At 35.6% G+C, this 12,927-nt stretch overlaps 1 protein-coding gene across 9 annotated transcripts in view; it reads right to left on the bottom strand.

Annotated features, from left to right (window-relative positions):
• The window catches only part of CADPS2 (calcium dependent secretion activator 2), a 284,388-nt gene that overhangs the window by 158,868 nt on the left and 112,593 nt on the right, over nt 1–12,927 (bottom strand). For all 9 annotated transcript variants that reach the window (XM_077179002.1, XM_077179003.1, XM_077178999.1 and 6 more), the window contains exons 4-6: nt 9,848–9,928; nt 8,049–8,285; nt 3,778–3,899 (exon numbers count right to left, since the gene is read on the bottom strand). In XM_077179002.1, coding sequence (XP_077035117.1) covers nt 3,778–3,899; nt 8,049–8,285; nt 9,848–9,928 — 440 coding nt within the window. The remainder of the gene's footprint in view (nt 1–3,777; nt 3,900–8,048; nt 8,286–9,847; nt 9,929–12,927) is intronic.

The raw sequence follows: 12,927 nt of genomic DNA on the forward strand, positions 1-12,927 counted from the left end.
TGATTTTACATGCCTAAAACATGACACTTTCAAGAAATCACATTATTTAATATTCAGAATGAATAAAAATCAAGGATAAGAAAGAAATGTGGATACTAGACTCCACAAGACTAAAAACAAGACTATTTCAACAATGTTTGAAAAATGAAATTAGCATTGGATTTCTGCAGATGACCCCCTGTGGCATCACAACAAAGTTATGCAAAGCTTCACACAACTAAAAGGGCCCTCTGAGGGCTCTGCTTACTGATCTCTGGTAGAAAAGGTCACAGGCTATGTTGGAGAGATTTTCAGCAGGGCTAAAAGGCAGGAAACAGTTGGAAGGAATGAAGAAATATTTCACAGGCAGTTATAAAAATTTTATTGGGTTTGCATGTGAAGCTGTGTAACAGATCTGTTTGCAAAGTTGTCCAAGACATAAGCTCAGTAAAACTACATCATTATATAGCATTTGCATTTTAGAATGACCATTAGTTACTCAGCAAGATGTATATAAGCAGTACTTCATTTAGGTTGCTAAAGAAGAAAATAAAGAACTTAAACATAAACTTACAAAGTTATTATTCAAAGAGAAAGAAAGCATGAGATAAATGCATTAAAAAACCAGAAAATATTTACTACTGATGAAAACTGAAAGCCCCTTCCAGGGACTTTAATTAGGCATCTTCCCTTTAAGAATGAATACTGTTTCTAGTTTTTGTATTACTCTTAAAATGGCACTCAGGGATTTAGAGGAATACTTATATACATGTATAAAAATACTTGAGAAAATATTCAGCATTTGGAATAGCGGATACATTGTGAATTAAGTGTGCACTTGACTTGTGTTTCCATTAATCTCTCCTCTAAGATCACACTGGCTTGCAATGGCATTTTGAAACATTCATCTGAGTATCTTATTTTCTCCTTTTCACTGTAAAAGCTTTTGAATTGTGAGTAGTAGCATTGCACTGCATATAGAGATATTTCAAAGATGAAAAAAGTAGGCATAAATATTTCTTTATACTGTTTTTTTTTTTCTTTCCATAAGTGTAGCTACCAGTTCAAAATGACTGACTACAGAAAAATATCTCCTGCCAGCACAGCAGTCCCCACAGCAGGCTGGTGGTCATCATTCACTTTTCATCACTGTCTCATTCTATGCTTGGTATGAGAGTTTTGGTACACTTTTCTAGCTGCACATCCTACTTAAAATCTGAAGTGATGATCTCCTCCAGCCTCACTGATACTTTTCCATCATATCAGAAAGACAGTACCGAAAATTGTACCAATAAAAGCCAGCTCCAGCAGCAGGCAGAGCAGGCAGGCAGTAGCCTCAGGCACCTGACAGCTGTTTTTTCTGTATCAGGAAAGAGAAGGTCTGGCTGTGCTTGCCCACCAGTGCTCCTCCACCAGTGTAATTTCTGATTAAACTCTGCTAAGCCCTCTTGGTTGCCTCCACCACCAATCAATAAAAGCAATATTGCTACTGCAAAAAAACCTGATTTGGCTCTAACAGAAAAACTAAACTATGGAAGAAAGCATGTCCCTTTACATAGGCAGCTTCCTCCATCTTCTTAATGTTTGCTCGTAATTTGCTAATTTCATGCTTGTCTAATTTAATATCCTCCCCCATTGCCTCAAACGAGGTCTCTATCTGTGCTCAAAAGCTAAGTCTCTAAATACTCATAATCATACTGCATGCCAATGTCTCCTAATCACTCTTGCCAGAAATGGAAAAGAGCACAACTCAGAGCAGCACAAGAACTAGATACTTTTCAGAGCTCTATAATCCTTGCCCCTTTAATTACACTGTTTTACAGGTTAGCAGGTCAACAGCACCACTAACTCCCATTTCTGAGCTTCCAAACTACAGTTCAGGGCATTTCTCAAAAATTCATCTTCTAAAAATGCATAAATTTTTGCAAACAAATCCCTATGACTTTGGTTTGTAAGATATCACTTAGATAGGATAGCCCATAATCTGTCTTTCTCCCATATTCAATCAACTCATACCTTTTGAGCCTGAAGTTCATTAAATCAGTTTAAAAGCTTGGAGCAGGTCCTAACATTACACCTTTTTCTAGAAACACTTCAGTTGTTCTTTTTGGAACTTCCTTTTTGCTAAGTTTCCACTTTTACAAATCGGAGAATCAACTAACCTCTTGGTAATTTTTACTTGATGAATCTATACACTTCTGTTTGATTTTACAACCTTTACCTTAACCTGCAGTATGAAATAAGTAAGGCATGAACTGATTGTGAGCCATCCCTATCATGTTCTGTTCACCATCTCTGGAAATAGCTAGAGAAAACAAAACCCTTAACATCCTCAAACTGTTTTCTGAAAGGAAGATAAACACGTCCGAAATTCAAACACTTGTGTATTTTAGGTGATTTAAAGACTCATACCAATGACATCAGAGGTTAACCAAGCGTTTAAAACAGACCTGAACGAGTTCAAGGGTGAGGAAAAAGAGCAAAACACCATGAAAAGAAACAAGAACCTTGGCTGTGCCAGCAGGCAAAGGTTGTAGGCACGTGCTGCAGGGAACCATATGAGAGCAACTCTAAGACAAAGGACAGTTTGGAGATGTGCCCTCCATAAAAAACCCTAGTGGGTCTCATGGGACCCTGAACCACCAAAAAACACTCCAAAAGGTCAAAAAATTGGCAGATGATGTTGAATACCCACTTACGACCTTGCTTCAATGTGTACATCTGTGTGTCTTTTTTATTATTGCTCCTTTTAGAAGGTCCTCACAGTACATGGAAATGATAAGAATAAGCATTCCAATACCCTGGAGAAGGAACACAGCCAGGGACTGTGACAAATGAATTTTACATCTTGTCCCACATACTTAGTGTTCTGAAAAGCTGTTTGAATATGCTGCTGGCTTATTTGCCAAGGAAAGTTGCCACAGCTAGAATAAAGTCCACCAAATTAGATCTCCTTCTACTCCCAACTGTAGAAGAGACAGATAAAATTGTGCTTCTAATTTTGTCCAAAAAAAAAAATCTGTCTTTGTGGTCCAAATGGAATAGAAACTATCATCCCAATTCTGTAGAAGATGTTTTATCAGATACTGTAACAACTGCAATTTTTAAATTGTCTTTCACACGGCACACTATGGTGCCAGTAAAACCCCAACATACTGTCTGGAAAGTTATCCACAGAAGATTCCAAATGACATTTTAACAGAGTGAAAAGTGTCTGAAGACAGTGTGTAGGTCAAACAAATCAACCAATTTAATTTCTTACTCCCTGCTACACTAACTGGTTCAACTATAGATGGCATGATGTTATCCCCCTCCAAGTCAGTTTGCTGACTGGCTCCATCAAAAATTAATTGAAAGAACTGGATCCTATAATTTAAAATGAAATAGGCTCAGCAGGTGAGCAAGCTTTGTCAAGATTGATTACTGAGTATTGATTTCCCTCCAATTGTACAAGTTACACTCCACAAGGCCACCTGCACATTAACCTAGAATACATAAAATCACCTCAGGCTAACATCTATCAAGAGGTTTGAATTTTTGGAGGATGTAGACTCTAGTTCTTTTCCTCACCTGTACATTCAATGGCTTTCATTTGGACAGCATCCACACTTTGAACTTACTTCACCCTAGATAAGTATTATTTGTATTTTAACTTCTCAGAAAGAATTCAAGATAACTACTCAGGAAAAAAATCCCACAACCTAGCACTAAGCTAGTTGTAAAAATTGTAAAGAAAACCAGACAAGTTCCCCCATGACAGAAAAGAGATACTGATGCAGCAACAGTAGAGTGGCTTACTGTGGCCTGGAAGCTTCTGCTTGGTCTGTCTGAAGCTTTTCTCCCCCTTCCACTTCCATGGTACAGTAGACAATCCGATTGGGAGCAACTGACTTTAAACCTTGTACTTCCATTATAACAATCTGAGGAAAAGAGAGCAAATAGTTTATCCTTCAGAAAAAACTACACAGCATAATTATTGCAGTACTAAGCTCTGTGAAGATTTAAAAAAAAAAAAATCCCCAAAATCCCAAAGTCCACTCACTCAAATCTTAAGACAGAGGAAAGTTTTGATTTTTTCTTCTTTTTCCACTTTCAACAACATCTAAAAGAAATTGAAATTTTTGGTCTGTTTCTACTTGGGCAGTGACCAAAAACTCACTCCAATCATTATTTAAATGCCAATAGCACAATTTGAGACTCATGTCTGAACATAATTCTCAATTTTTGTACATAAGAAACTGTATCTATTAATCAGTCTGATGGTAAACGAGTAAGTACAGGACAGGTAAGTTATGGTGCTGTGTCTCTGGAGGTTGCAACCCTTGAACCTCGGAAGGGATTTGGTGTTGTGCTGAGCAAGAGGCAGGTCAGAGCACTGGTATCAGCTCCTGTAAGATTTTCCCCACTATGCACATCCTTTCCTTCTCTCAGTGCAGTACTTGCAGTCAGGTTCAGTATGCATATGGAGAAGAGGGAGAAGAGAAACAGAAAAAGCCGCCACCACCACCAGCTGTGCCCTGAAAGTTTTCCTCACCAGGGAAATTTTCAGCTTGGCAGATACTGTAGATTTTCACCTCCTCTAGACTACTCTACACTAGCTCAGAAAAGCCAAATGCAGCTCTACTTTAAATGCTCTCTGCCTTTTATAAATCTTGTCACAGTGTGAAATTATTGGAATTTTTGCATTTCAGATGTTTCTAATTCAGAAGATTTGAAAACAGTCAGGTTCCCCTGGTTTCTTTGGAAAAGCTGCTTTTCTTGACAGTTCCCTTTGGGCCCATGAAAAGAAACTTGGAAAAACGTATTCTATCAACAGAAACTGCCCTCAACTGAACCTTACATGTAAACCAACATTTGTTTAATTTGTTTTAAAGGTGCCAAAAGTAATGACTACTTTTGGTCTCATTATAGGCAATAGGTCAGCAAGCCACTACTAAAATATGTTGCTACTAAAGTTCTTTGCACGTGTGCCATTTTGTTCCAATTCCAGTAAATTAAACCAGACTTTACCCCCAGCCCCCAGCTATAAAATCCTTTTTTCTTTAAATATCCCAGAATGTTAGTAATAGGTACATGTCTTGCAAAATTGCCAGGTTGTAAATATTACAGTGAGACAACAGTCATTGATCATTTAGACCATTTTCATATTACCTATAAATAATCAATACTGCCTATTATGGTTCATAAACAATAACAGCAATCCAGGGAGGATGATCAAGTCATCCCTCTTTTCCATCTGTTGCTCAGGAATTCAAGCAGTTAGCACTAAAGATCCTTCTAGGTAATACTGCCTGTGTGGTCTTTCCACATAGCAAATATATGTCCTTGCTGAATACTGACTTCATGTTTACTCATTTTTATGTTGATACTTCTTTTCCTGAGTTTCCAACTTAACTACACAGTACACTTTTCTTTGGTAACAATTCTGGATTCCAGCACTGGTAAAAGTTGCATTTCATTCCTTCCAAAGGAAACTGTCACTAGTGGATGTATTAGCTCATTAGCTGATAAACAACTTCCTAAATGCTTGTCTACTTTTGAAACTGTCTAACAGCTGAAGAATATAAATAAGTCTTCTCCTACTACTATGGGTTTTTAAAAATTTTTTTTCTAAATTTCTACAAACAAGATATTTAAGGAAATATTCGAATTGTAAAAACAGTGGCTGTTGCATGCAGTGAGGCTCAGGAATGTCTCTGACCTTGGTCAGTAAGGTCTACTCCCACTAGAACACTGTTAATATTACAAACACTCCCACTAGAACACTGTTAATATTACTAACACTCCCAACAGAACACTGTTAATATTACTAAGAAGTTTTACTATTTATAATAACAATGCACGGTGACAGCAAGAACCCTGCCCACTTCACCAGCATCTAGAAATTTTGGGGTTCTTCCACTCTGTCCTACAGGATGTAGATTTCCTATTCATTCATGTGCTAGTTCAGCAGCCCTCAATGGGGATTCTGCTCGTTACCCTACAACTGAGTCCCCACACAAGGTATGACAGAGATACGTTTATGTGTTATTCAAAAGATGTGAAATTGTGTACATTTGAGCTCACATTTTCAAAGAAGGAAGTACCCTGTCTTCTAGGAAATGCAATCAGCACTTCTTATTTGGCCATTTGTACAGAAAAAGATCACATCTTTCATATTTCAGTCTTCATTAATATCAATTCAACTGTTTCCTTTTGCCCTTATATCATCTGAGATTTTGCTTCTCAAGAGCAAAAGATGCACACACTGTTTGGCAACAGAGACAACTTATGTGGTTACTATCATGTCTAAAATGAAAATCTGCCCTACTAAAAACTATCTCATGTGGAGTAATACTTTAATTCTTTGCCTTGCATGGGATGAACTGTGGATTAGTTATCTTGCAGCAAATCTCTTCATTGCTAATGGGGAAAAAGGAAAAAAAAACTTAGTTCACCAGACCTAATAGTCTACATATCTGGTGGAAGAGCAGAGGGGCTATAAACAAAGCAAAGCTGCTATAAATTTACCAGAAATTAGATCTCCTGTCATTTTTCATTTCATGATTGTTTCAAACTTTTACCGTGCTTTTCCCCTAAATACCCACATCATTTCTCTCCAGAGGGACAGAGAAGGCTTTTCTTCTTCTTACATCTATCACCAAGCACGCTTTCTTGAAGACCAGAAATATTATGGCCAAACTTTTTATGGTACTTTTTAGATTATTCAGAACTACTCTTGTAATGCTATTTATGGACCATTCCAGGCTTGGTATTCCCCTTGAGGCAGACATGGCACATGTGATGGAGGCACACAGGATTTAGCACAGGAGTTATAAATACTTCATCTTCTCATATCCTTCAACACTAAAGACTGCACTCCAGTTTTACATGCTTGATGAACTAAAACTTTTTGGCATATAGAATGATGGATCTTACTATTCTCTGAAAGCTGATTGTTGGGCTTTTACATTATTAGTTAGCAGTATTAAAATTGCATATATTGGGATAAGTTATTTCTCTTTTATACAAAGAATTGAAACTTCATTGTCCATATTTGATGTTTTTTATTCTGTATCTTTAATGACAACATGGTAAAAATTATCTGACTTTTCAATACATGAAAAACCAGATGCTCGTTTCACTTGAGAAAATAAATATTTAATAGATAAATGATTTTTATTTCTTTTGAACTCTTTAACAATTGAAATATTTATTGTGTAACATTACCTGCTGTCTTAAACAAACTACAGGCACTTCAAGTGCATAACACAAGTATGGTACCTTCTGACCAACAAAAACACAATGCACACTGTGGTAATGTTTTGATTCTACTAATATTGCAAGCAAAATATCATTTCTTGGTATGCACATTTGCAGAATTGGACCTGAGTTATGAGGGCAGGCTGAAGGGGGCTTTAATCCATCACATCTAGTGGAAGGTGACCATGGCAGAGGCATTGGAACTAGATATCTTTAAGGTCCCTCCCAACCCAAACCATTCTATGATTCTATTCTGTCATCAGAATTGTTTAATAACCAAATGTATTTGTGGCTTCCTCTTGAAGAAGATGAAATCCATACAGATTAGGACTGCATCCCTACAGGCCAGACTTCCTGCATAATCTCAGAAAAAACATTTTCTTGAGGAAAATGCTGAAATTTATAAAAAACTGCTATGATTACCAGTAAAGAAAAATCACTGTGTTTTATCTAAACACTTCTAGAGAGAAAACTCTATTCATTTATAAAATTCCAGGAAGGCATTCCTGATAATAACAGTGTTTCATTTTAACATTTAAAATTATACTTAGCTATTTAATAAACTGGAATTCATTTAAAGTTACATTTGTGTGGGAGATTCAACTTCCCACACTACCGTGTGGGCCCAAAAGCAACTACCACTGCAAGGGGAAAATCCATCATCCAGCTGTATTCTAAATCCTAATTAGCAAAGATACAGAGCATAATTAACTTCTTTAACATAACATTCTAAAATTACCAAGAAAGGACTAATAAAAAAAGAGTATCAAGACAGATATTCTAGCAATTTAAAGCATCAACAAGTTTCCTGAGAAATTTGCAATTACCTCTAATGTGAAGGAGAGAACCACATCAGACTTTGATAGCTGAACTTCATTCTCATCTCCTATGTCCAAGAATGCAGAATTCTGTGATCGCTTTAATTTCTGCAGTTTGAATTCTGGCCCACCTTTAGACACTGGCAGACTTTCCAAATTTGCCATCAGCAAATTCACTGAAGACCGCAACTCTTCTATGTACATGTTCTCCATTTCCCTTGTTACAAATTTTGGGAATTTTCTTTCCTTGGAAAATAAATTTTAAAAGTTAGGGTGAAAAAAAAATTCCCACATTATAGATCATATTAATTTACCAACTTGCTTTCAGTTAAGAGACAATAAATAAGAATATAAGTCATAATTTCAGTGTCTATCTATTTTTATGTCTTCAAAATAGTAATGGAAAGGTGAATCCTGTCCCATAAATACAGTACAGGTAATTTTCAAAAGAAGAAATAAAGTAAAAATGGACCCTTGCACATCTCCCTGAATCATTTAACCATAAATCCAAGCTGAAGAACCACACATTAGGTATTTCTACTTACAGATGTTTTAAATATAGTAATTAATAAAATGCCTTTAATGTTACCTCCAAAATTTTATAAACTGACATTTATAAAAGGACCTGTACACTAGTAGTTTGTTTACGTCATCTATTTCCCATGCTACCAATAATAAGTCAATCACATTCATGCTTCTAATATAAAGCTAATAAACTACAACCATGACAAGAAATTCCTATAATTGTTTACTTTATTTTTAATAATGGGTCATTCATTTTGACAGTAACATTTACTTACAATGCACTGGTTTATTTTAAATAATAATCTCTCTCTTAAACATTAGAGATAACGTAATAATATTTTTTTTTCCTCTGTAGAAGTTAGACAATAGTATTTAAATATTGTGTTTATAACAATAAACACAAAGAAAAAACATACGTACACATGTAGTGAACTCATACAGAGCCAATTTTATGCACAGTTTTTCAAAATATTGAATACTGGATGCTTAGGAGAGTGTAATTCAAGATTAAACAAAAATGCAAATTATTCTAAAATATATGTTTTACATATAAATGAAAAACAAACACCAATCCCAATATATGCCAAAGACAGGCATCTTGCTCCTAAACTAGACAACTTTTATCGTTATGTGTTATAAGGCCCAACATAAATTTTTATATTAAAATCTTTACAGTTGATTTTGTTTCAATAACAAAGACCAAGCAAGTTGACTGTGACCAAAAAGTCCTGCAGCATCTCGTGTGGACTGGCTCACCACACCATGAGAGAGCCAGTAAATGACTTATTAAAAAACCCTAAAAATAAAAACAAGTAATTCACAGTTAGAGACTAAAAACACAGGCCAAGGCTCAGGGTTGTCTAGCAAAAAACCCCAAACCCTTAGTGGTGTTTTTCAAATTATACTATATCCTGTGAGGATCATTCAGATAATAATATGCCCACACGGAAGACAAATAAAACAGACTGTTATTGTGTTCTTAAAAGATCTATCCTCTTGCTAAGATGCTTTTCCCATCCAAAGTAAAAAAATGAGGAAAACTGGACTTGCTGTTGAAGGAAATGTTGGGTCACACAGGATATACCTTTCCAAAACCAGGTTTTGCTTTCTCCCTAGCCCAGTTGTCAGACATTCTTCAGAGCAGAAAGAAATGCATCTGCCAGACTGTTTTCAAACAATCTTCTGCTTAATTTTAGAATAAGAAACAGGAAACACACTTTATGGATCATCCCACTCAATCTCATCTGGAGATATGTTTTTGGTACAGGAAAGCAATCACTTACCCTTGCCATTTGTTCTGCCAGTTGCAGTCGTCCATCTAGTTCACGTCTTATCTGGGCTGCTTGCTCATCTCCATTATCCAACTTGGAAAGAGAACAAAAATAAATCCAACTGTGAGAAACGCACTGTATTTTAAGTTTATAGCAAGCCATGTAGCTAAAAAACAAGAGAAATTCATTTTCATCTTAAAATCAGTGGAACACTAAGCAAATACACAGCTTTGAGGCTCACCAAGACGAAAGAAATATAATGGCCACTATATAGTCAGAGCAGTCAGGGTTTCTGAAGGGTAACCAGTGCTCCCTTGCATTTTTAATACTCAGACTATACAGAAGAGGTGTTATTTCTTTATAAAAATAGCAACTAAAATAATTTCTCCATGAATCAGAAAACTGGAATGACAGATTGGCTTAGAAAATGTTTGCAAGGAAATTTACCCTTTGGTGCCATGAGCTCCTGTATAGGCATATACTGGTATATGGAATAAAACTGTGTGACTATGCTTCCTAACAATGGTATTATTTCACTCACAAAGCTCCTTTCTCCCAGTATTGCCCAACTGCTCACACCAAGGCATATCCAATTTGTGAACTTCCAATATTCTCATACCTACAGAATGGTCAGGACTAAATGTCTGACTTCTACCAGGGAGGCAAAGGGGAAGGACACATCTCTTCACCTCAACAGAACAGCTGGGTCTCACCAGGAATGAGACTGCCTAACTCATTTTTCACCTGTTCACTTTTTAAGGGCAGTGGAGGGGAGGCGAAGTGGGGCTCCAGCTCAATGCATGGACCTGCACAGCTGGTTAAGAGGAAAAAAGAGTGACACATCTTGCCATCTCACCTGAATAACTGCCAAACAAGGACAAAGATAGAGCTGCTACAGAGGGCTCTCTATGTCCCTGGGGCTAAAACTGTTTTTATGTTTGTGACATAAAATGTGACATCTTGGAACAACCCTAGTGCACTTAGTGTATAGCTAAGGTTTAAGGATACCTGAATTGCTCTTGACTAAAAGAAAACTCAAAATCATTAGTGATGCAAATTGGCATAAACTGGTTCTTTAATTGAATCAGATCTCCAGCTAATAAACATACAGTTAGTTTGGCAAATTATTTATTAAATCAAACTAAGGTTTTTCAGTGTTTTTCTCACTAAGACTGCTACACTGAATGTATCATGCCAATTTGTAATACCACCTCCTTTACAATGTTCTTCAGTTAAATCCAACGCTTCTTAAACCAAAGCATTCATCAAAATTAAGATTCCAAATAAAAAAAATTAAAAAAAAGAAAAATAACAATTAAAAAATGCACTATCTAGTGCTTACAGGTCAATGTGCTTAATTCAAATGACCATATTTAGAAACAGGATGAAAAGTGTTTTCCTGCTAGTACAGAAGTGATAAGGGAACATGGAATCTGTCACCTGTACAATCTGGCATCTTACAAAATCCTTGCAGAAACTCAGCCAGGCTACAAGAAAGAAAGAGAACAAAAGCTGATGGCATCCCCAAAAAAGGCTCAAGTTTATACCAGAGAGTAGAAGAGGGATCATGTCCCAGACTGAAAGAGTTCTCCCACTTAGCCTGTCAATAAATCTCCTCCTAACTTGACTGTGAGCATAAACAGCAAAACTGTTCTTCATGAAAGAAAATGTTTTAAGTTTTCAGAATACAATTATGGTATTCTAAAAAATTTCCAAGTTTGTATTCTTTCATTTCTCAAAAGAAGAGACTTATTGAACTTGTCACTGAGGATATTTCTATTTTCCTTTGTATTATAACTACATAATTTTGTAATTATTTTTGTTTTCTTACTATGAAAGCCTGTCCAATAAGAAAAATTATTTTATTTTTCTTTTTTGGCTAAGAAAAGGTCAAAATAATTTTAATAATATATATCATGGCAGACAATTGCTTGAAAATATCTGCTTGAAAGTAATTTCAATGACTGAATTTTTATTTCTGCAAAAAGAAGAGTGTAGGAGAATGGAACAAAGCTAAAACCTCTTCCTGTGCCAATATACAACTTAAATGACTGCCTCCATTATTAATTCATTTGAAGTAGTAAGAGATTTCACTTCAAGACTGATATTTAGCTATTTTTCCAGTTAAAAAAATGATCATTCAAGTTAATGAATATGTAAGCTAATCTTGAAAATCTTAGCTTTTTTTTTTTTCCTTAACTCTGCATTGCTTTTCATCATCTCTTTGCACTTCAGTACTTAAAAATGTGATTTCCCTATTTACTTATTTTAAAACTTTGGTCTTCTTCCCAAAATACTTATAAATTCTATTGAGTTTGCTGTTTGTATGTAATGATGTTTTGTAAAGTATGGAAAGAAGCTGAAGAGGTGAAAAGCAAAGAAGGTTGCTTTACTTGCAGAAAAGAGCCAAGGTAATAATGACTGGTAGGTCATTCACATCTGTCCCAGTAAGAAGTAAAGCTGCTGATATTATTATTTTAGTAGTATGCAAATTGAAGTGATAATCAGAAAAACAGTAACCTTGATATCTCATTCCATGCAAGGTCATTTTACCTGTTTTTATTCTAAATTCAAAAAGCTACATGAAAAAACAACTTTACAAGCAATGCACTGGATTATGAATGTGTACTCAATCATAATTTATTTATCTACTGAATGTGAAGTGAAAATGGCAGTAAGATTGAGAAAATTCTGCAAATGTAAGAATTTGGAATTTCTGAGTTGTGTCCATTTTTTTACATGGGGAAACACCTGATAGGACCCATAACATGAGTGGGAGAAGTGAAAACCATTAACATCAAGTGTATCCTTCTCCTTAATTCCGTATTTGAGAATCAGATCCATACCCAAGACATCTGTGGATATCAAGCTATGACAACCATTGGAGTAATTTTCAAACTGTTAAATAAAAACTATAAAAGCATGACACTGCATAGAAATTAATATAAATGCAACTGTGCAGAACAGCTACTCAGATTCTTCTCAGTATTGCAATTGAAATTTGGTTAAAAGAAACCACTGATCTGAATAGATTTATAATAGAGGCTTTGTAAAAAAGGTTTGGTTTGCTGTTTTTTTTTTTAAGAACTATT

Source organism: Agelaius phoeniceus, chromosome 5, assembly GCF_051311805.1.
Source record: "Agelaius phoeniceus isolate bAgePho1 chromosome 5, bAgePho1.hap1, whole genome shotgun sequence".
Taxonomy (NCBI): domain Eukaryota; kingdom Metazoa; phylum Chordata; class Aves; order Passeriformes; family Icteridae; genus Agelaius; species Agelaius phoeniceus.